The sequence below is a fragment of the Megalops cyprinoides genome, chromosome 1 (assembly GCF_013368585.1).
Source record: "Megalops cyprinoides isolate fMegCyp1 chromosome 1, fMegCyp1.pri, whole genome shotgun sequence".
In the NCBI taxonomy this organism is placed as follows: domain Eukaryota; kingdom Metazoa; phylum Chordata; class Actinopteri; order Elopiformes; family Megalopidae; genus Megalops; species Megalops cyprinoides.
Window position 1 is genome coordinate 56,920,904 of NC_050583.1, and position 22,629 is coordinate 56,943,532.

Below are 22,629 nucleotides of genomic sequence, written 5' to 3' on the forward strand. Positions count from 1 at the left end.
AGGTGTCAAAATGGTAGAAAGAGCTGTTGCAAGAACAGATGTGTAAAGATGGATCTGAAACTTTTAAATAATCTGTTTCTATGTAATCATCCAGGAAGTGGCTTACCAATGACTGATTTCTTGTTTGCATTATTTTATCTGACAAACTAATTACAGGTGTTACACATGATGAATGAAGCTGTATAAATACTACATTCCCTTAGCAGTGATAGTGAATAATGCATTCCTTGATGAAGATTATTTGGCTTGTGTTTTGTGTGGTGACGAAAGCAAAAATGCAATATATCATTTAGTGATGTATAAAGGTAGTGTGGAATTAACATACAGCAATCATTTGCAAGTCGACTGTAAGTACACAGATGTGCATTACCCAACCCTTTTGACAGTACTCTCTGGCAGCATACATTTCAGGTTGTTGTCACTTATCTAGGACACAAGCCTAAGTATACTTTATACAAGGATCAATACTGTGAACTAAATGGAAGTTAGATGCAACACAGAAACACGGTCAATTTACAGACACAAACACTAACTCTAAATGAATACATGGGTATTTCGGACAACAACTTCAAACACCTATCTGTAGTGTCCATTTCAGATTTGGCACTGGTTGTTGTTCTGTTGCTTTGACACAAATGTAGAGCCAGTTTCAGTGTGTGCCGTCATTCCTACGGCCTGATTAAATACTCCCATTTACCTTTCTTTGTCAGTGCTTCTGGATACTTGTATCTGCAAAATGGATACATGTGAATATTGTAATTTGGGGAGGGAGGATTAATGCTGATTTTGCATGCAGATAAATATTTATCTGCATGCAAAATCAGCATTAATTCTGAAAAAAAAGCTATCTTTTCAGTCTGGCTCTGTAAAATATTGACAAATTAGCACTTTCTATTTTCTATTCTTTCAAGTATAAAAAAATAGAAAGTGCTAATTTGTCCATATTTAAGGTGTAGATGGTGTAGGTGGGAAGAATGAGCCAGGAAAGGGAGAATACATTCAAGAAGACAATAAACACTAGTTTAATCCCATAAATTTTTGTAATTGACCCAGTAACAGTGTGGAGGAATGGAAAAGGTGTTCAATAACCATGACTGTTTCAGATCAGCGTGACCCATGAAATCGGTGTTTCAGGTGGGTATCAATACATACCGTAAGACACAATCCAAATAACAACGTTCGCGTTCAGGCAGTTTGGGTGTATTTTATTAATTTAAACCACGCAGTATGTGGTTTTGGTTAATAGCGTGTGGGCCCTTTAAGAGAAGTTAGTGAGGTAATAAGTCATAGAGGAGCCACGCTGACTAGTTGATGCAGTAACCGAAATCAGAAATAATTTATACTAACTACGTTCCTTTCGAAACATTGCGCTCACATTCAATATTTCCACAATCCGCAGTCAATCATCTATCAAGCCATCTATTTACGTTGTCTTCAACTGACAATTTTCCGTTACTACGGGATTTGCCACTCAGCTTACGTTGTTAATAAACACCACACTTTCTCCCGAGCTCGGTGTTATCATACACAGTTAGTGGAGTAGTTGGTAATTGAAGGCTGCGCCCTAGTTTGTGTCCAATCAGAGTGTATCTGCCGGGGAATGAATAAAGCAGCAATGCGTAAACAAGCGCTGGAAACTCCTCCGCCCCTTCCTTCTATCATCTTTACAGAAGCTAGTTCCGTATTCTGTACTACTTTGCCACACATCACCCATTCGCCGTAACCAGCATAACGTTACAAAATCGCGAATTTACATCTAATGCTTATGACTATGGCTTCGTGAGAACTGGAAGGTAGGCGAAAGGATGCGGTTTTACTACGAGTAGCCTCCGACCAGCAGATGCGATTGCGTATCATTTTCACAAGGTACTAGTAAAGTTTGGGGTGGGATGGGAATGGTATCGTGTGTCATATATATCAAGTTGCGGGGCATGTGTCCGACCTTGTTCTATTCGATAGCGTGTAGCTATAGACTCTGGATAAGGTGCCAGAACTAGCTAGTCCTCGGAGAAATGTGCTGGCTAGCTACCCCGTCCTTTCGGAAAGTGATACTTTTACCTATCGACAGCAACTTATGTAGTTAGCCATTTAAAACGACTGTGATGGCTATATCTTACAGTAACTAGCCATATTCATGCGTTTATCGTCCAGTAAACCTGTTTTAAGGGAGGTGACGCAAATTGTGACGCTTGTGACTTCCTGGTGATGATGAGGGACAGATACAGTACAGTCACTGTTAGGGGGCTAGCAAGCACGCTTTAGATTTACTTGCTGCGTATTGAGGATTTTTCTAGCAATCTAATCCTCGGCAGTTCTATGACGTTTGTCCATTTCGATGCAACTAGCCGTGCTGTGCTGTAATTTCTTTTCGGTAAATCGTCACCCTCCTTACTGGTTATATTCGCCGTGCATATTTGAAAAAGAACGCTCTCTTCGTTGAGACATTATAGTTAGTGTCCCGTAGTTAACACAACCAGCGATGGGCCAAAAAAAATAAAATGCTACTGTAGCACCGGAGGGTGTTGCTACAGCCAGCCAATGTCAGAATGTAGCTAGTTAGGTTGCTTTGAGCAGGCACCTGCGTATATTCTGACACAGCGCGGAAACTTAATGGATTTCGGTGTTAAGTCGCAGGGATGTTAAATTATCGCCATATTATGAAACCCAAGAAGCGTTTCAGAGTAATTGACACGTACTGTGAGTCGAATGTGCGAAAGTAACCTAAAGTTGAAACTCTTAAAGTCACAAAACACTAGTGTGAGTACGTTTGTATTTGTGGGTGGGAGAGAGGGGGCGGGGCACACGACTGCGTAACATGCACCTGTAATATTGTCTCAATTATGATGTAGCTCATAGCATAGCAATAAAGAGACGACACCTAAAATATCAGCACCCCAGCCTTGCATTACACAGAATAAATCAGAATTAGAAAGTAAGAGTACAGTTTAGCAAATCTTAAGAATAATTTAAGATTTTTAAAAGTTTTTTAGAAGATTAGTATTTTAGCAGTCATTGCTTCCTAGTATTTAGATTATTATTGATATTATTACTGATATTTTATATGTAGTATAGTATATGAAAAACATATGAATGTGACACTTTACATTCATATTAATCCTGCCTCATCCTCAAGGTTCTGTTTAAAATGTGCCTGGAATCATCAAGTAACCATTTATTTCTGTTTGGCAGTTCCCCCCCCCTGTGCCTCTGGGTAAGAAGTTGAAATGAAGCAGCCACTGTTTTGTCTTGAAGAGAATGCGTTTTCCACAAGGTGAAGACTGGCTTGAAATGAGGTGGATGCAAGGGGCGTCCAAGCAGCACAGGGTAGTGCAGACGCTCCTGTGAACTCTGCCCCCCCCCCCACCCCCCACCCCCCACCACCCTGCACCTAGCATCGCCCCCACTCTTCCGTTCCGTCTGCCCATCGCTCCCCTCCCCCCCCCTTCTGCTGCGGCTGAAAATGGCAGCGCAGAGGAAGCACCTGGTCAAAGATTTTAACCACTTCATCACCTGCTACGTGTGCAAAGGGTACCTGATCAAGCCCACCACAGTGACGGAGTGCCTCCATACCTGTGAGTACCTCACCCTCTGGTCTGAAGCCTGTCAGGAAACCTGCCAGTCAAAAAAATCGCTACCCGTGACAATCAAGCTGATGACAGCTGTGGCAGACCCCAAAAAAAAAAACCAATCAATACATGGTGTACACTTCTTTCGTTGCTACACTATATTCAAAAATTGTACTCTAATGCAGTAGGCCCACTCAGTTTCCTGAAAATCGAAACCTAAGATTTATAGGGTTTTAGTGCATTCACAGCACTTTGGCATAGTCTCAGGACCACTTATAAACAGTTGATATGTGTAGTCTTTTTGGATAGGAGCCTTTTTGACTTTTTGGTCGTAACTGTGCACTTTTAAACCAAGCATTCTCCTACATAAATATCTTCATCCTGACAGTACATAGCATATATTTCTCCCCAGTACTTGTAAGCTGATTTAAATTTGGTCATTAAAGCAATATATATTGCCACGATTGACCATCAGAAAGATCTGTGCTGTAAAAATGATCGAAATAATTATGATTTTGTAAAGCTCGGGCTCAGTGTTCTGGCACATTGGTCAGGAAATGCTAATCAGAAAGTGACTGGGAGACACACAATGAGGTACTGTCTGCTTTGAATATTTTAGTCCTCAGCAGCGGCTCTGGCTGTTGGTAGCAGCCCAGTCCAGCCTCAGTTTTTCTCAGGGATCTTCATCATGCAATCACATAAATTAAGAATCCATGGCAAATACTGGCACAGAATTTTATTTTGCACTCCTGTGTGTTTTAAGCATTTTGTTCTATAGAACATTCAGTTCCCATGCATCTCCAAAAGCACTACCACATGCTAATGAATCATCTGATTTTTTTTTCCAGTCATCCATTTTTAAATATTGTGTTAGCTGCTGTGTATAGAGTGGTATCTTAGTTTTTGTCTGAATGGCATGCTTGATGTAATGGCATGGCAGATGTGAAAACTCACTCCCAGGGCTGACAGATCTTGAGTAGTCAGGGTGAACACAGTCATCTGTGAGTTCAGTCACCATGACAACAAATATCTTCCTCTCTGAATATGTTGTTTGTGTTCACTTATTATTATTATTATTTTTACCTGGAAGGGAAGGAAAACCGATTTTCATCTATTGCAGAAATGACATGGACCTTCACTCTAATTTTTGTTTTCTTTTGGGTTGTGTTTTAAAATATGAAAACTAGGAAAAAAATATCAATATGAATGAAATGGACATAAGTCAAGAGGATTACCATATAAATGTAGTCATATTCAACAACATGTGTTCTCATTCTTAGTAAGTACAGCACTCAAAAACAGCCTATTTTATAGACAACAGCCAAGAGAGCTTCAGTTTATAGTGCTTTCGGAATAAAGGTAAAATCTATTTCATGGGGATTCTGTTAATTAAGAAATGAGATCGTATGTCATTCACCTTAACCACCGTCTTCTGTACGAAACCTGCCTGATTGGGATGGCAGCAATCAAGTGTTTCACCCTTTAAGACAGTCAGCAAGAGCCTTACACAAATATGCCCCATGTGCGTCAGAGGCAAGTGAAAGTGACCGTGTGGTGTAGATGGTTATATATTACCATACAATGTCGGTACCACTAAGCAAACCCACCTTGCAGCAGGTGTATAGTAGGCCCTCTGTCCAGTTTTCAGCTGCATAGTCCTGTCTGGTCTTCACGCAGCACTGGATGTGTTGATGTGTCACACTTAGAAATACATTCAATTCAGTTAAATTCATTTTTATTTGTATAGCGCTTTTTATAACACAAGTTGTCACAAAGCAGCTTTACATTGTTCCCAGGCCTGAGACCCCCTGAGAGAAAGCCTAAGGCAACAGTGGCAAGGAAAAACTCCCTATCGGGAAGAAAACTTGAGCAGAACCGGGCGCAGAGGGGGGGCCCATCTGCTTCTGGTCGGCACTGGGCAGATAGAGTTAAAGACTATATCTAAAGTTATACAATGTACTTTAAGACATTTACGATTGATAGACAATAGTAGTTAACAGCACAGTGATTATAATAATGTCTCCCAGGATGTCCGGTTCTTGGAACACAGTTGGCTTTGATGGGCAGGGCAGCGAGGTAGCAGGACTGGAAAACGGGATGAGATGCTTGGGCTACAGCTCCGAACAGGACCCTGGAGCAGGGATAGAAAGCAAACAGAAAACAGTGGTTAGTGGATGATAAGAATGGCAGGGATGTAGAACAGAGAGGCAGGAGAGGAGGGGCAGTGAAAAAGGTGCCAGTGTGCAACAAGGAAAAACCCTGGCAGGCTAACATTATGGCAGCATACCTAGGGGACGGGAGGCAAGGGACCGGCATAGTCATGAGGGCGACCCTAAGACAGTCAACACCAGATCCTGGCACAGAGTCCATGAAAGCAATGACCACTTATCCACCAGAGACTCTATGATTCACGCCAGCACCAGGCCATGTCCCTCAGCTGAAGGATTTACTATGTAGATATGTTTTGAGCCTAGACTTAAAGGTGGAGAGAGAGTCTGTTCCCCGAATCTCAGTGGGTAAGCTGTTCCACAGGAGAGGGGCTTGATAGGAAAAGGCTCTACCACCTACAGTAGTTTTGGCCACTCTTGGAATGATGAGAAGCCTGGGATTTTGGGAGGACAGGATAGGACAATGCATAGCCCTTAATACTGATCCATCAATGTTTGGGATACGGTTTTTAAAATACGAACAAAACACTTGAAATGACACTGGGTCTTAAAACATTTAAGGGGTGGATTCAGAGCATGAACAGCATTTAAAAACATATGTTGGTAATTACCATTCTAAGTACATGAATATTAAAGGGTTTTTCATAAACTTAAACTTTATTATGTAGCTGTCTACTTTAGGTAGGCGCTTTGGAAATGGTATTCTGTGATGCGTTACTTTATATTTATGGAAAAGGGGGAGCTGCTCATTCAGGGCTTGAAATGGTTATAAATTTCATCAGTAGCCACATTAATCAGAGCTGAACCACATCCAAACCACTATTCCTTTGGGGGCGAACATGTCAGGTCATGTTAGAGGCTGAATGCACCAGGTCGTGTGTGTGTATGCATGCGTGTGTGTGTGTGTGTGTGTGTGTGTGTGTGTGTGTGTGTGTGTGTTGGGGAGGGGGAGGGTTTCAACACATCAGGTCGTGTGTGGGACTGAACATGTGAGGTCATGTTTTGGATTTGAAATGTCAGGTCATGTTAGGGGTTAAACACATTGGGATGTGTCTGTGTAGGGCAGTGAACACACCAAATCTATCATGGGGTTGTAGGGAGCAGGAATACCCTCACACTATGTCGAGCCCATCTGCAAGAACGTCCCGGCACGCCGCCGTACTTCACGTGAAGAAAGGGAACGCGCTTCCTGTAAAGCTGAGCCGTGGTCCCACATTGGCTCCAACTCCCAGTATGAGTGACAGCATGAGAAGGCTTTCTCAATCAACAGCTTCTTTCTATGCACAGGACCGAGTGAACCTTGAGAAATGAGGTAGACGCTGAGCCACACACTGCCTGTCACTGTGTATCACATGCCTTAGAGGAGGCCTGACGTTGGTTTGTAGTTGTCTTTCTGGATGGTCAGGTTTTATTTTACCCCTACGTCATACTGCAGTTTGCATAAATACTTTTTAAATTCTGGGATCACGGCTGCCATATTGGTGAGAATTTATTTTAATGCTCTGATTTCGAGACCTACATTTTCGAAGAGCATGCCATTTATTGAATTGTCTTGTAGGTTGAATGAAGAATGATCCATATTTCAGGCACCCACTTTGTGATCAGAGACTAATATCCTCAGGCCTTGTTGGCATGCCGACTGTGGCTGCAGCTCCCAGTGTTTCTGAGGGCCTCTGCGTGACAGGTTACATTGTGACAATCGGTCTATAGTGCGCCTCTATACGTGCCGTGCATGCGTGGAAGTGGCCATAGCTAGAGGGGGACTGTGTCCTATATTCTCCTTCTCATAATGGACCGTCTCAGATATTGTTGACCTTGAAGGTTGCTGCATGCTGTTGTGGAATAGGAAATGTATGTATGATACAGGCCTTAATATCATTGGAGGAAAAGACTAGAATAATTGGGCGTTTTTACAGAAGATAGACTTCTCAGCCAAGCTAATTATGCTACTCATGTGGTAACAGTAATACTATCAAACACTTTCCTCAGACCATTCACAGATTTTCTTGAAGTAACCACAGTAAGGGGGCTTGTTTAGTAATAGAGAGGTGTGCTGTGAACAGGGCAGCATGCAGGAAGGAAAGCTACTAAATGTCAAGCCAGCTGCCGCCGCAGCAGAATTAAAATGAGTTTGATAGAGAAAAAGGTCAGGTGCACGAGTTTGGTTCGAGGTGTGAGCACGTTTCACGCGTGCGCATGCGTGCGAGAGTGTGTGTGTGTGTGAGTGTGTTGGCATGGGGGTTGTGACCTCTGTGGTTGGCTGCAGGAATGCGCTGCTGCAGCTCGCCCAGACGGTGCCCGCACGGGCCTGATCTCAGCACAGGTCCTGGCGCTTGCAGGAGCTGTCATTTCAATATCAGCTCTAAAGCTACACCTCTGCAGCATGGCTCCAGACAAAGTGCGGCTTTCCCCATCATGTCATATCGAAACTTCAGGGCTTAACACGCTGCGCGTGATAATCTTTCACTTTCACAGATACACATATGTGTATAATATATGTCCTTGACACAGATGAAATGGAGTGTGGACCGTATTTATATGGCTTTCTGACAGTAATGATTGTTTGTTTAAGCTTTACCTTTTTGTTCTAATGCACCCTACCTGCTGTGACATGAGTGAGTGGGTGAGAGAGGGAGAGGGAAGGCGTGAAGTAGACAGGGAAATGGAGAAGTTTTAGCACCCTAACTGTATGGCAAGTATTGCCTCTCCCAATGAGGACACTAAGTGAAAGATGCACGCGTAAGGAGATTAGGTCATCAGTTTATTCTTCCTGTTTTTCATATATTCCATTAATACACATTTGTTATCTGAATGTGGCTGTCAGATTTAATGATACTGTATCCATTTGTGTTGGCAGTATCATTCATTGCTGTAGCAGTCCCCTCAGCCTTCTTGAGTCCTGAGTGCTGGAAGACTGGCTGAAGCAAATGTTGTTATTGTAGCATTTGGGAGTTGAGTTGTCTTATGTTGATGTTGCCATTGGTGGGTGATTTACTCATTTTTTGGCAATTGTAATGGAAAAAATCTAAATCAGACAGTGTTGTTAAGTGTTGTTGAAAGGAAGACATTATTTTAAAAAATTGTATTGCAGTCAACACACTGACACATCTGAGAGTAAAGATAAGGGGAAAGGCTGACTAAAGCAGCCATGGAATAATGGTGATAAAGTCATTGTCATTCAGAATCCTTTGTGAATTCCAGGTCTCTTCTGTGACTCCAAAAAGTTGCCCACATGTTTGAAATCACTATGGTTAAGATATAGGTATTAAAATCATGGTAAGTTACTTTTTTAAGACCTGGACACACCAGTTTAAAAAGGTGCTGCAGTTTAAGCTGTTTAACTGTCGTATTTTGAATCTGATTCTGACGAGAAGGTCTTTTCCTTTTCTTTCCCTCACCAGTTTGTAAAAGCTGCATCGTCCAACACTTTGAAGACAGCAATGACTGCCCGAAGTGTGGCATCCAAGTTCACGAAACAAACCCCCTAGAAATGTTAAGGTACGGATTCTGACACATTGTGGCCTTCGTCCAGAAGTAAGTGAATCCCTCTGGTGCAACCTGTGTTCTGCAGTCGCCATCTATCAGATCGATCTTGAAGGACGCGACTCCATTGAAGTGAGCCCTTTTGAGGAAAAACGGCCATGTGGAGCTCTGTGAAATGGTGGAGGCAGCCACCAGTGACATTCTCTTGCTGTCACATGTTCCGGAGGGGCACTCTTGTTTTTCACCTTGTGATTTGCATAAAGGGGAGATGGAACGTTTAGGCAACATCTGTATCGATCTTAGTGTATGCACTTTCTGTTTTTTGAGCGCTCTCGTCGAGTTCTGAGGATCAGTTCCTCTGTAACGCCGTGCTTAAACAATACAATTTATCAATGTGCTAGGCTGCATTTTGCATAATGGTCACTGAACATATGTGCTTGTAAATATTGCCCATATTGCAGATTTATCTGGGCTGTTAGCTTAGCTGTAGATAACACTCAGATATCACTGGGGGTTGATTTAAAAAGCACATACATGATTTGAATATTTCAAGATTTGTTTTCTGAATTTCTTGCTGTGCATTTCATTTATAAAGAGAACAAGGCTGATTTATTGAGTGTTTATATTAAAAATGAACCATGTGCTTCAATGAATAGCAGAAAATTAGTGATAGACAAGTACGCTGGCCTTTGTACCACTGAATTGGCACGATCTAGAGGCAGGCAAACCTAGGTTTATGACATTGTGTTGTCAGCATGATTTGTGGGGAAGTCGGTGCCGTGAAGTTTGGGTGGGGAATTCCAGGCAGACATTGGACCATGTGCTTGAGCCGAGTTCTTGGCCGAGGTCCAGTGAACCCGTCCCGCCACCTTCGCCCCTCCCAGCGCTGCCTCCTTGGCTCACACGGGCAGTGACTGTCCCCCTGGTGCCTCAAAATACACGAGAAGGTGCTGAGTGTTCACACCGCAGAGTGGAGTAAAGTGGTTCTTATTAGGAAGGCAGCTGAGGAACATGGACACGGATAGCAGTGATTCAGCCAAATGGATATGTGACTAAATATGCCCATGGTTAGGCAGTTATTCTTGGAAGCTGATGTGATCTGTTCACACTTCCCTCTGCAGATTAGGCCCCATGTTGTCAAAAAGCATGTTGTGTGACTTCAGAACAAATGTTGTATTGCTTTGTCCACCACTTTACGCTATAGTGTTCACAGGATGGCGTCAGATTTAATATAACAGGATCACTGAAGTTTATTTTCAGTGATTGGAGAATTTGCAGTATTTTGTACACTGTAACTGGAGGGCAGAGCACAGATACATTCCACATGTTGTCAAGAAGAACAGCTGCATGTTGCTTATTTTGATGCCTTGCTTATTTACTCATTTTTTTTTCCCTCCGACACTCTCAGATTATCTGACATTCCTGTTCCCCTAACTGCCCAGCCCTCTGTCAAACCAATTTCTCTCCCTCTCTCTAGGCTGGACAACACTTTAGAAGAAATCATATTCAAACTTGTGCCTGGGCTCAGAGAAAGTAAGCGGGCATGATTTCCTAGTCGACTTTCTTGACAGCAAAATGAGTATGTGCATTCAAGGTTATCAGACAGTAACATTTAAGTCTGTCCAGTTGCAATTGCATTTGCCATATAACTAGGAGTATAACAAGCACTGGTATTTAAGCTTGCAGAAAATTAATTAATTTCTAGTGATATTGTCTTTTGCTTGTGTTACAGTTATTGAATTGTGAAAGTAAATACAAACATACGTTGATCAATTTTTCTGTGCTTACTGCACTTCCAAGGAAGGGAAGGGAGGGCTTTACTGCACTTTTTCTTTGAGTTATTCTGGTAGCATATGTAAAATTTGTTAGTAATGTCCTATTTTTTGTAATAAAGCTCTTCACAATAAAGTGAAAAACAGAGTAATTGTGTACAATTGAGTAGAATTGTCAGCACATCAGTTTGAGAGACTGAATTTGAGCAAAAGAAATTGTAATGGTGAAGAGACTGAGGAAATTAAAGTTTAAGGATAGCTTGTATACGCTTTACATTTTTACAGCTCTGTTTCTTTTGTCCACCATTAATGTAATTTCATAATAATGTGTGACTCTTCCCATTCAGTCTAATGTAGTTTTGAAAATATGGATACACAAAGGGAAAAAAAAATCAACAAGAACTTTTTCTTCCTGGCCATATCCCTAAGCTTCTTGTGCTCTATTAAAAAAAAAAAAAAAAAACTTGTGGCATAAATTCTGCTGTTACCTCCATTTCTGCTACTGTATCTGTGTCATTACTGTGATTGTTTTTTTTTTGTTCATTGACTAGAGGAACAACAACAGGAGATTGAATTTTGGAGGAAGAACAAGTCAAAAGAGAACGGCGAAGGTAAGCATCATCTGTACAATGGCACGCCATCCACTTCACTAAAGGCAGCTGAAAATAACAGGAAGGGGCAACACTCCAGAAACACACTATGAGTAGTGCTGGAGAAACTGATGGATGTGTTACAGAACATGCTCTCTATTATATTATTTTTTTTTTTAAAGTTGAATATGTTTGCTTCCATGAATTGTGTTCTTGGTTTCTCAGACCATTGTGCCCTTGACAGTTTTTCATTTGGTATAAGTCAAGAGCGACCTCCACAGATCCGCAGGTCTCTGTGGTTCTTTGTCAGCTCGGATGTGCTTAACCGCTAAGCCTCCTTTATCTCTGTGCGTCATCGTTCATATTAGCCATGAGATCAAGGCGGTACCTTGCAGTCGGTGCTCGCGCTGCTTTTAAACCCTCTGTGGAAATGACATTGCATCCAGTCGCCCCTGCTCTCCCCTCCCAGTCATTCCCAGTGAAAAGCATGCGACTCATCCCAGCCTCTCTCAGCCTGTAGAAGTTGGAAGCATCCCGCTTCTGCTTGTTAGTCGAAATGGCCCTCTTGGTTTACCCGGAAAGCTGGGGGGAGGGGGGGGGGGGTTGCTTCTCGTCACCTGTCACCGGCGAGACGTGATCTACCCTAATCGTCTGGCAGGATCTGTATGTGGACGCGGCCGCTGCTGGCGCGGCGAGACGGGAGGTGGAGGTGTAAACGAACCTTGTTTCAGGTGAAAAGATGAAAGCCTCTGGCAGCAAGCGTGATAAGGAGCGGGACAAAAGCTGGGGCTGCGATTCGGGGCCCCTTTTTTTATTCTGACTCAGAGACTCTGTGGGCGATGCAGTAGGTGGCGGTGAGTCATGATAGGAGGCAGGGAGAATGTCGAGTGAGATTCGATAATGGAGGGGCTCTCGGAGGAAGACTGATTAAATCAGTTGGAATCTGTCTTAACTGAGATGGGGAGAAGGCAGCGGCAGTCAGTAGTCGGTGATTGATTGACCGAGGGATGGATTGCATCCCAAAGTCCCAAGTCAGTCCCATCCCCTGTCATAATGAATAAACGCATTTTGGGTAATGAAGAGCCTCCATGAAAGGTTTGCGGTTCTATTGGTTAAGACCACAGCATCGGAACCTACGTCTCATGTACATCTCTGATGTCCTTTTCATGAAAGGTAATTTGTTCAGTCCCTTTTAATGGGGGAACATCCTAAAGGATACTTTTGAGGTATTTGGAAAAGGTCAAAGAGATTGTTCGATGCTCATCAGCGTGTGTGCATAAAGGTTACTGTGATGCCAAACCGGATGGAAACGTGGGTATTGTTGTTTAACGACGCATGAAAGTGTAAGGTTTTTTTTCCGGCCGCTTTGGCTGTCAAAGACAGCCCCACCAATCAAAACGCCCCTATAGCTAATTTGCATGTAATTGTAGTGATGCTTGAAAGGACATGGCCACTGTATCACCGTTAAAATAGAACACCTGGCCATGCCTAGACTTAAGCAGGTAGACAGGACTGTAATGAAGGAAAAAATTATTTACTGGTGCATCGAAACATGATGTGTATTGTGGTATTTAGATTGTCAACATGATTGATTCTGAAATAACAATACGTGAAAATGGTTATAAATGAAGTACATAATGATAATATTTCTGTGAAATTTCAGGATGTAGCCTCACATTGTCACTTTAGCAGAGCACAGGCCCCCCCATAGCGCTTTGACAGAAAGTAGACTTTCTTGGACTCCCTTAAGCTCTGAGGAGGAAGAACTCTGGCGGAGTGGGGTTACAGAGGTGTGATGTCATTTATAGTCCAGTAGCTGTGTCGTCTTCATTTGATGGCTTACCCAGATCAGATCATTCTTCCTGCTGTGTGTTCCCCCTTCTCTCTGCGGGGATGTATTTTCATAAGCAACTCGTTAGTAATTGGACAGCAAAACAAAGATTTAGACTGGGTGAGATAATGCATACACATACGTATATCCGATTGTGTCTGGCAGTATTAAGCGGGGTTTCAAAAAGCGTGCATACCTGTGGGCTCCACTGTGTGGGTTAAGACACCACTGTTGTGCTGTGGGATTCTAATATGTGGTCCCATTCCAGGCTTCAACAGTGCTTTGAATTGGTTCAGTGAACTTTCTGGTTCACTTTCTTTGATATTTCCTGCGCACCAATGACGTGCACGGAAATAAATGTTCATTTGACTATTTAAGAGAAGAATTTGCAGGTCCATTCCTGCATGTACGTGTTGTTGGTTGTGACTGATTTTTATTCCCTCTGAGGTGTTAAGCACATTTCAGACATGGTAAATGAAGATGTTTATTTAATCCATCAAAAACTCAAGAGAATCCGTCAAAATGGCACTGTACCACATCGGCACCAGAAAAACAGGGATGTGTCAGGGCTTCTTATCCCAGATCAGTGTGTCTGCTCACAGAAAGCGTGACGTTTATGTGTCACTTCCACAGAGGATGGCCCCAGACCCAAGAAGCCCAGAATGGAGGATGAGGAAGAGGAAACCGGGGACCAGGACTACCACAGGAGTGACCCCCAGATAGCCATCTGCCTGGACTGTCTGCGTAACAACGGGCAGATGGGAGAGAACATCGTCAAGGTCGGTTGTGTTTGAGAGCCATGGCCGCTCCTCCACCTTCCACTCATCTCCCGCTCCGCTCCCAGCTCGCTTTCCTCCTCTCTCGCCCTTTTTTGACACCTCCCTCCCTTTCACTTCTCCCTCCTCCCTCCTTATATCCCTCTCTTCTTTCACCCCCTCCTCCTTCCTTTTGCCTCCCCCTTTCCTGTTTCTTCCTCTCCCTTCTTACACCTCCCTCCCCGGCTGGCTTTCCTTTTTCTCTCTCTTCCCTCCCCTCCCTTCCTCTCTCACTTTCACCACCTCTGCCCCATCATCTCTTCCTCCACCTATTCCCTTCCCATCTCAGCTCACTCCATTCACATCTTTGGTATCATAATTGTAATTATTGTCATTGGCATTAACCGTTACAGTTGTTAGTCGCTATTATTATTATTGTTATTGTGTGTTAAAATGGAGTCAGCATTTATATACAGTCAGCTATAAAACCATCCAGTCGACCCATGTAAAAAATAACAAGCAGAGGAACTATAACTGCTTGGTAAAAGACAGTATTAAAGGATTAAATAATCGTGAGTAATCAGAATGTGTTCCACAGCCAAATAAACTGAAGGTCTAAAATGAGGTGTGAACAGAGCAGAAATATTGTTATCTCTCCCCTCCCCCATCTTCTTCAGTTCCATCCTCCATTCATTTCTTCCCCTTCTTCCTCTCTTCTGTACCTTCACCCCCCCACCTTTCTCTCCCACCTCCCCTCTGTTCCTGTCCCACTTCACTCCCTTGTACTTGCACGCCACCCTGCCCTCATCTCTTCGAGTGGTTCGAGCCCCAGAAAGTGCTGTCTTAATGTGTCTTATTTTACTTGCGTAGAATAAAGCAAATGTTCCCACTCTCATTTGAAAAAAAAATATATATATGTTACAGTGTGCTTATTTTACTAGTCTCCTACCATGTAAAATGGGCTATTCATGTAGGTGTACACTAATGTCAGCAGGATTTAATGGACTTTTCTGTCACTATACTATTTATTTCCATTGATGCACTCCTTCCTTGACATAACATAAGGTGGGATCCATAATTAGGACACTTTGTAGAGGCTTCCATGGTTTTGCCAAAAGCTTTTAATGGTTTGTAATGGAGTAATCAAGCTCACATTTTTTCTGTGCTGTAGAGGGTCAAACTCTAACAGAGGGGCACTGTGTCTTCATTGAAAAAAACCATGAAAGCGTGCTTTGAAAATACCGAGATGAAAGAACCTCACATTAATGCAAATGAATGGTGTATATATACACCATTTCATAACAGTCTAAAACTGATGTAATCTTGTTTTAATATCCACCTCCAGGGCTTAATGAAGAAATTTATACGCTGCTCCACTCGGGTGACCGTCGGAACAATTAAGAAGTTTCTTAGCTTGAAGTTAAAACTTCCAAGTTCTTACGAGGTGAGTTACGAATTTAGAGTGTTTAAGCCTCTCTCTCTTTAAACAAGTGGCAAATAAAAAAATGCTGTTCAGATTGTGTTTGGAGAAATCTATCTTTCTTACTAGTATTTTTGTGTTAGTGCTGTTTGTTGTCACCATTTGAGCTTTCAGATGGGCCAGTTGCTGGCCATTGTGTGTTGTCCCCCTTAAATGTGGCGAGATATCCATGTGTTTGCATGCGTGTGACCCATCCCTCACGCCATTTCCTCAGCTGCGGCTATCGGTCTCTCCACAGCTGGATGTTCTATGCAATGGCGAGATCATGGGGAAGGACCACACCATGGAGTTCATCTACATGACCAGGTGGCGGCTCCGGGGGGAAAACGTAAGATGTGATGTCGTTTTGCGAAATTCTTGCTACTCCCCTTAGTTTTTTTGAGGCCCCTGCGCCTTCCTGTCCTTGGCCATAGCTTGGCTTTAAGCCAATTGCCTCTTTAGCCTTCCTAAAATGGCATATACACTCAGCAAGCTCTCACCTGTGATCTGAAATGAGGAGCAGGAGGGCCAGTGAGAAGGCCAGGAAAGGTCATTTTTGGCTTGTAGTATAACTTGTTGAGTCATCGGTGGAGGCTGTAGAGTGCTGTTCAAGACATGTTTGATGGGTCAGATGACCCAGGATCACTTGACCTATGCAATTTCCTTGAGTGATGATGAAATAAAAACCTATATTCATAAGAAAGCTGCTCTGCGGACGGCTGTCCGAAGGCTGCCTCAACATTTAGGCTGATACACACTGTATCAGGATGTTAGCGATGCCACTGTGTGTGGGTCTCTTTGAAGGCTCGGTTTGGTCCGGCCCAGCTCTCTGCCTGGTTTCTTCTCCTCCTCCATTTCAGAGCCGCAGCTCGGCCAGCTGTGAAATTGTCTGCCATTTGCGAGCCAATGAAAAATGGATGAACTGTTTTTTTGCCAAATCATCTCTCTGTAAGTGTAGAGAGAGAAACCTGGGATGTGCTGTGAGCTTTCCAAGCTTATGAAGAATCGAATATCTCTTCCCAAGACCTCTGCAGAGCAGAAGGCTACTCTATACTGAAGGAACACAACACACAAATCACAGATGGCATTGCCCTGATACTTGAGCGGACTGGTCAGGCTGCACAAATGTAGCGTTTCAGTCATCTTTTGAAATTAACCTTTAAGCTGGAAACTCATCAGTGTTCTGATTCATCCATGTATTTCTGTGGCATATTAGAGGGACAATGACTGATATATATATATTACCTTCGTGTTTTTCAAAAAATGATAACGTTGCAAATTTAGGAACATCAGTGGAACTGTGTGGAACTGAGTTTGCAGCGAATTGACATTGCAGGCTCCATATTTTCCATAATTTTTGAAAGGTGCAGTTAAAGTTCAGAAGATCATGAGGTCACAACTGTGAGACCAATCTCAAAACAAATCCATTTCCTGTTTTTTGCCTCACCCAAAACAGAGCTGCGTTGTTGTGCTATCTAGAGGTGAACGTAAATAAGCTGTAAGTAATTTTTTTTTAACACTGAAAACTACACTGAAAACACTTGACCTAGAGAGCCTCTCCCAGTGGGGTGCCCCGTTGCTAATTTTGGCAAAACGACTGGCACCTTTAAAACGAGCTGATCGGGGTTTAGCAGCGGGGGGTCAGAGAGCGTGTCAGGGGAGTGCGCAGTATTGACCCACAGGAGACAGGCGAGGAAAAGCCCTGAGACGCCCGAACAGCTGCCCCAGCAGGGGAGGCCTTCTTCAGGCCTCATCACCTGACAGCCCCCCGTTCCCCCCGTTAGTGGAGGTTTCAGGCAAACGCTGCTTGTCAGCATTTCAGACGCAGCAACTTAATGACCGGCCCAGTTAGTAGAGGTGTTTTGTGTCCTGACTTGCCCTGCCCTGTGGACAGATCACCTGCTCGGTGCGTTGAGTTCATGCACGAGTTTGAGTGTCAAAAATACACTCGGAAGTATTAGTGAAGAGTCAAGCTTTAGAGCACTCAGATGATAGCCAGTAGAAACAGAGGAAATGCCAGGAAACAGCTTGGGTGACCTTGGCCTTTCCACACCCTCAGAACAGCGTCAATTTACTGGCAGCCTAGGATGGCCCTGATGTTGTTGCTTTCAGTTTTACTTATCATAACACCAAATCAATTTTTTAATTGTTAAACATAATATCCTTCATGCACATGAAATAGTTTCATATTGAAATATCTTTCGATACCATATATTGAGTCAAATCAGTTGTCGTACATCATTTCATCATTTTCTGTTTTTCTTCTTGAGTCCTTGGCAGTGTTTAGTGTGGACACTCTATACATGTGAACGGCTTGTAGTCTATTTCACTGGGAAAGTAAAACTTCAGCCAGCATACTGCAAGTTGGCCAGAGTTCTGTGTCCTCCCATGTGCCACAATGTTTAGCCATGTTTATTAACAGCCCAAACAGGCAGATAGTTAATGTGTATCAGTTCTCACTAAGCTGCTGTTTAAAAACTGTATTTAAGTCAGTCCTCCTAAAAGAGGATACCTTATTTTCAGCTATTATGAGCACTATATGGTGAACCATACGGATGGAATCTCCTTTGAAAAGCTTAGCAGGGCGGTGGTATGGGCCATGAAATAGCTGAAAGTGGATACAAATCCCCTTCTTCTGGATGAAATGGAAGGGCCGGGGTCATGAGCTGGCACCTTGTTCCTCCTCACAAATATGCGTGAATGTCCCCAGCACTGCTGTCTAAAAATAGGAGGAAGCTTGGCCTTTGTCTGCTGGAGACCGGCTGTGTGTCTTTCAACCTGAGTGAACCACAGGTGCTTTCCCGTCACTCTTGCTGTGTTTACATCTGCAGATGACTCACTGTCCAGTTCTGCTGTTTGGACCTCAAAGACACACTGTTTCATACATCGACCATAGGGAAGAAGGATCATTTTGGATATTTCAGTCCTCTAAAGCCCCTCTTGCCTAAAACATGCATAAATATAGCACTACCAAAACGATAAATGAACTTATATTGTGTAGAGTTATACTGTATTGAGTTGAACTTATATAGTGCCTTGCATTTCTTTTCAAGGATATCAAAGGAATTCAAGGAGAGCAACTTGCTTCACTGCTTGTCCTGTTTTGCTTTGCTGTTAATATTCTCTGACTCTTTGGGGGTTTTGTTTAAAGTGACTGCAGGGCATTGCGGATACAGAGGAATATATTAGAGTCAAGGACTGATGCCAATATCATTGGAAATCAAGGACACTGCAGCTTTCATTCCACATTTCCCAAGATGCTGTCCTTCAGAGGTGGCAATCTAGAAGGAAAAAGGATGCCAGAATTTCAGCTGAAATTAGGCGCCTGAAACTCAATTGCGTGTGATTAGGGCAACAAACGGATTTGTCTAATGAGCGCCCAAACGTGTGCTGGGGATTGATTGAAATAATGCAGATGTGGTTTGTGTTTTCCTCCAGGCTTACCCGATGGTACTAGAATATCGACCACGGATTGACTTCGGTTAAGGTGGAAGAGGAGAGGCTTAAGTACGGACGCCTGCACTAACTCCAACCCATCGACAGATCGCACAATGAATGGACATGTGGGGTGGGGGGGGGGGGGACGGGGGCGACCAACACATTCTTCCAGTTCTTCAACAGCTCCACATCCGCATGCAGACGCAGTTCCTTCTTGGCCTTATCTTCATTTTTCTCCTTTGGTTCTTTGTCACATCGTTCCTCTTTGCTTTTATTTCTCCTCTTCCTGTTTTATTTGATTTTGCCCCACGCAGAAAGAGATAATGAGACAGCGTTAGCGGTGAAAGGTATTTTTAAGCGTACGAATGTGTCCTGTGAATTCACACTTCCCGTACTGATGCAAAGGGGGAGAGATTTCCAGGTCACATGTTTGGTGAAACATCAGCTCCAGTGGAGCTGTATCACGGTGTGTCCCACACTGTGGTAACCAGGGAAACAGCACTGTTAGAGAAAATAGTTCAAAACGACTCCTCTTTGTTAAGAATAATGTCAAATTTGATAATCCTTCAAAGCCTCGAGTAATGTCTCATTTTCAAAAGTAATTTGCTCAAGTGGGATAGCCTTCATTCTCGAAGAAATTCACACTTCTAGGTAGTGCTTAAGCTTGAATGGTTGCACTCTTAACCACTACTTTAATTCATTTTCCTGTAAGATACTTTATATTATACCTTTTGATGAAGTACAGGTGCTCAGTCCTGTGTGGAAATCTGCATGTCAGTAGGGAAGGTTTGTTTCAGATTGAGGGTAGAAGGGTATTTTTTATACATTTCTAAAAATTATAACAGAATATTACAGAGGTGTTTCTCTGAATATGCCTGTGTCCAAAGGGAAAATGCTGACCATTTTCGAACATTATGACTAATGTAAAAGTTACCCCATACGCGATATAGTAGACTCACTCTGAACACTCGAGCACTGACTACTTATGCCCATGGCAAAGGGACCAATATGTTGGACCTGACCAGTTGCTTTAGGACCACAACACTGAAACAATCGATATGCTTTTTCAGAGTTAGTATGTTTTTTTCCCTTCTCTTTGTCCAAAACTCTATGATAGTGGCTCATAACAATCTCTTAGTTGAGACCTTTCCCAGCATGCCTCTGTGGCACACTGTGGGAGCCAGGCTGACTTGCACATGCCTGGGTAATGAGCATAGCTGTAGGCCTGACATGCAGCCTTTTACCCAACTATGGACCCATATGTTAGGCATTGTAGATATATCAGAGTATTGTACCAGTTTATACACACCTACCAAACCACCGGTACGTTTTTGATTCTAGAATGAGAGTAAGAACTACTCTGGTGGAATTTGCTCATATATCCACTTCTGTATGTTTTTAATCTACATGATTTAATTCTGTAACTTATTATTACAGTCATTCCCAATGCAAGGGAAGTGAAAGGAGAGTTGCTGAAGGAAGTACGACAATGAGAAAGCTGTCCCTGATCTTGGAAACAACATAGTTGCCTGTAAATGTTTGTTTGCCCGTGGGGCTCTGTGGTTGACTTGTATGTGATGGAGATTTGTACAGACTTCTGTTTTACTGGACTCTTCTGATGATCCAGTTAATCGAACTTTAACGATGATGGATTAACAAGGTTTAACGATGCAGTGTTTAAGCTGCCACCACCCAGACCTGTCTCTGACTCACAGCAGTGCTCTCGGGAGGCCCTAGACTGGGGGGAGTCTGTTTTATGTAGTGGTAGAGGGTAAGTGGACACTGGCACAGTGTTTTTATTTCACTCATTACCGAGTGAGTCATCCCACTCGCTTCTCGGTGACATGTCTTAATCATGGCACGACCAGGAAGTCTTTCTGGATGATTGGCAGCAGGGCAGGAAAAAGGGGTTATCAGCAGCAAGCTAGCATGGCTCCCGTCAGATGAGGGGGCAGACACTCACGCCAGGCATGGAAAGGGCTCCAAGTGACCTGCCACCCCTGCAATGCCACCAGTCTGCAAAAAAAAAAAAAACATAACCTGAATGCAGCAACTTCATCTTCACAGCAATGATGCATTTCTTAAGTCTTGAGTCATTCGCTGGCAAGGACAAGCAAGTGTTTTCAGAGAGAAGCCCGGGCGCTCCTCCCCAGCCAGACTGCAATATGATTACCCAGGCGGCTTCTCCTGACAATCTTTTGAACTGGTAATAGCTTTTTTGGCACCAGGCAGAGGAGTATTGATGGGGTTTTTAGTCAGATGGATTTGAATGTAAAACTGTTGTTTTCGTGGACAGTATCCCTTGGTATCTGAGAGCATAGGCTGCGAGGGTGACCTACATTTGCCTAGATTTCATCAGATGTCTGTTCTTAATTAACCTCTTGAAAATATTTTTAAAGAGATACCACTATTATATTTTTCCACTGTGATTGTATAATTGTGAAGAGGTTTGCTACATTCTTTTAATTGTATTCATATCAGTCCATTATCAGTACATTATTTCCATATACTACCATGTAAAGTAAAAAAAATTGTATGTAATTGGTATCAAAATGAACTTCATTTTTTGAAGTGGAAACATATGAAATGTTTTTGTGGTGTGAGGTGCTGTAGAGAGCTACAGAATGTTTCACTGCGGGATCAGGCCACTCTTGTGTGGCTGTCCTTAAAAACACCAAAGACACTGAATTGGGACAGGTTTTTTCATCTTGTTTTCTTACAGTGGGGAAAAAATCAGACATGTTATAACAGTAATTTCACTTAGGTAGAATGAAAAGCTCCAACTCCAGATGTAGGGATAGATTTAGAGATAGTTGTACAACAGAAACAGAAAGCATTCCTTAATGAAGGCTACATTGGTTTTTCAAATGCAGTTTGTCTGTATTAAATCTTTTTTTGTTGTTTGATCTATTCGTGTGGAGAAAAATTCACGTTATCTTCCATATACCCACATGGGATTTGGGTTCTAAATTTGAAAGAAGATATGCAGATGTTTTACCTGAACATAAGTGTGTGTGGACAAAAGCCTGAGCCAGAAAGCACCTGTGGAAGCTCTGAGATGGATGTGATGAAAAAGGCCTTGTACAGATGTCTTTACAAATCTCCGACATAGCAAAAATCTCCACCATTACCAACTAGGAACACCTTCATTTCATCTGTTCTTATCACTTGTCCTTTCCAACAGAGCCTAAGAAACTGTATGTCAGCTTCTTATAATAATCTTTTCACACGTGTGCTTTTACTTGTTTAAGGTGTCTTTGAATAGTGTTTATAAAAACTACTTTGAAACCCCATTGTGGTTTAATTGTTAGTTGAGAAAAATGTTTAGACTGAATAATCCTTGAAATGTCCTTGTGCTGCGTTAAACAATATGATGTATTTTTGTAATGAGAAGCACTTGTAGATATTTTATCTTTAAATTAAACTGTATGTGTATGTTTTCCAAACATAAAATGCTGCTTAGAATAATCTATTCTATTTTTCAATGTAAATGTGCCTGAACTGCATTCCTATAGAGATTAGAAATGTATATATGCAAGAGTTGTTCTATATGTGACTTGACATTAT

The 22,629-nt window shown here is 42.6% G+C and overlaps 1 protein-coding gene across 1 annotated transcript; it reads left to right on the top strand.

Annotated features, from left to right (window-relative positions):
- Positions 1-3,454: 3,454 nt before the first annotated feature.
- Positions 3,455-22,349, top strand: pcgf5b (polycomb group ring finger 5b). Its single transcript, XM_036550686.1, has 8 exons — positions 3,455-3,572; positions 9,136-9,232; positions 10,695-10,750; positions 11,541-11,600; positions 14,044-14,189; positions 15,511-15,609; positions 15,884-15,973; positions 19,063-22,349. The coding sequence occupies exons 1-8, from the start codon at positions 3,461-3,463 to the stop codon at positions 19,108-19,110; spliced, it is 708 nt and encodes a 235-aa protein (XP_036406579.1). The 5' UTR covers positions 3,455-3,460; the 3' UTR covers positions 19,111-22,349.
- The last annotated feature ends 280 nt before the right edge of the window (positions 22,350-22,629 follow it).

Bases quoted from the DNA above. Each gene is read 5' to 3' on its own strand.
- pcgf5b (XM_036550686.1), top strand. From the start codon at position 3,461: ATGGCAGCGCAGAGGAAGCACCTGGTCAAAGATTTTAACCACTTCATC. The intron at 15,610-15,883 runs GTGAGTTACGAA...GTCTCTCCACAG, and splicing joins AACTTCCAAGTTCTTACGAG to CTGGATGTTCTATGCAATGG. The intron at 15,974-19,062 runs GTAAGATGTGAT...GTTTTCCTCCAG, and splicing joins GGCGGCTCCGGGGGGAAAAC to GCTTACCCGATGGTACTAGA.